Here is a 758-nt window from a genome sequence, read left to right on the forward strand (position 1 = left end):
TTCTGACCATTTACACGGACAATTTAAATCAAAAAAAAATTAACCATTTGAATCAAATAAACAACAAAAAATATACCTGAACTGTAAAGCTTTGCCATTGCAGCTTGTTTAATGAAGGGTTGTTTTGCTTCTCTCAATCGGGCTGCATTATATACAAGCAGTCTCGCACATTCAATTTCTGTAGCCAGGTAAGCTACTGCATGCTGCATAGCCTGTTAAAAATAATAATACTTCAACATTCCTGATTCTTTTAATTAATAAATCATATATTCAATATTGATATTTTCACTTTCAGGCTTAGATTTGATAGTTTCAGTACAATAAAGGAAAAAGTACTGAAATCAAAAAAAATTTCCCCAAACTTTTTACGCTGAAGAAGGGTACGATGTGGCTCAAGCATCCCTGAGAGAGACCAACCATTTGGGCACCAATACCTATACGTCCCTCATTTAACATTCCAATGGCATATTTATAACCATGTCCAAGTTCTCCAAGAATATTTTCTTCAGGTACCTTAGGAGGAAATAATTATTCAGATCACTAAGTGAATTCACGTAAATATCACAAAAAACTGAACACCTTAAAATTTCTTAACCTATACTACCCTAGCACCCTGTATTGTTACAATATTAGTTACCAAATACAGTCAATCTTTGCTTTTGCAATGAAAAAACAGTATATAGGTATATGAGGCAAAAGTAAGTTTTTAACCCATTCCCATTTTGTAAAGTTATTGGCAAAGTTTGGTGAAGCCAACT

The 758-nt window shown here is 33.1% G+C and overlaps 1 protein-coding gene across 1 annotated transcript in view; it reads right to left on the minus strand.

Annotated features, from left to right (window-relative positions):
- Positions 1-758, minus strand: part of LOC119587190 (short/branched chain specific acyl-CoA dehydrogenase, mitochondrial-like) — a 10511-nt gene that overhangs the window by 1950 nt on the left and 7803 nt on the right. The window contains 3 exon segments of the mRNA XM_037935953.1: positions 77-241; positions 337-378; positions 381-513. Coding sequence (XP_037791881.1) covers positions 77-241; positions 337-378; positions 381-513 — 340 coding nt within the window.

This window comes from Penaeus monodon, chromosome 22, assembly GCF_015228065.2.
Source record: "Penaeus monodon isolate SGIC_2016 chromosome 22, NSTDA_Pmon_1, whole genome shotgun sequence".
NCBI classification, from domain to species: domain Eukaryota; kingdom Metazoa; phylum Arthropoda; class Malacostraca; order Decapoda; family Penaeidae; genus Penaeus; species Penaeus monodon.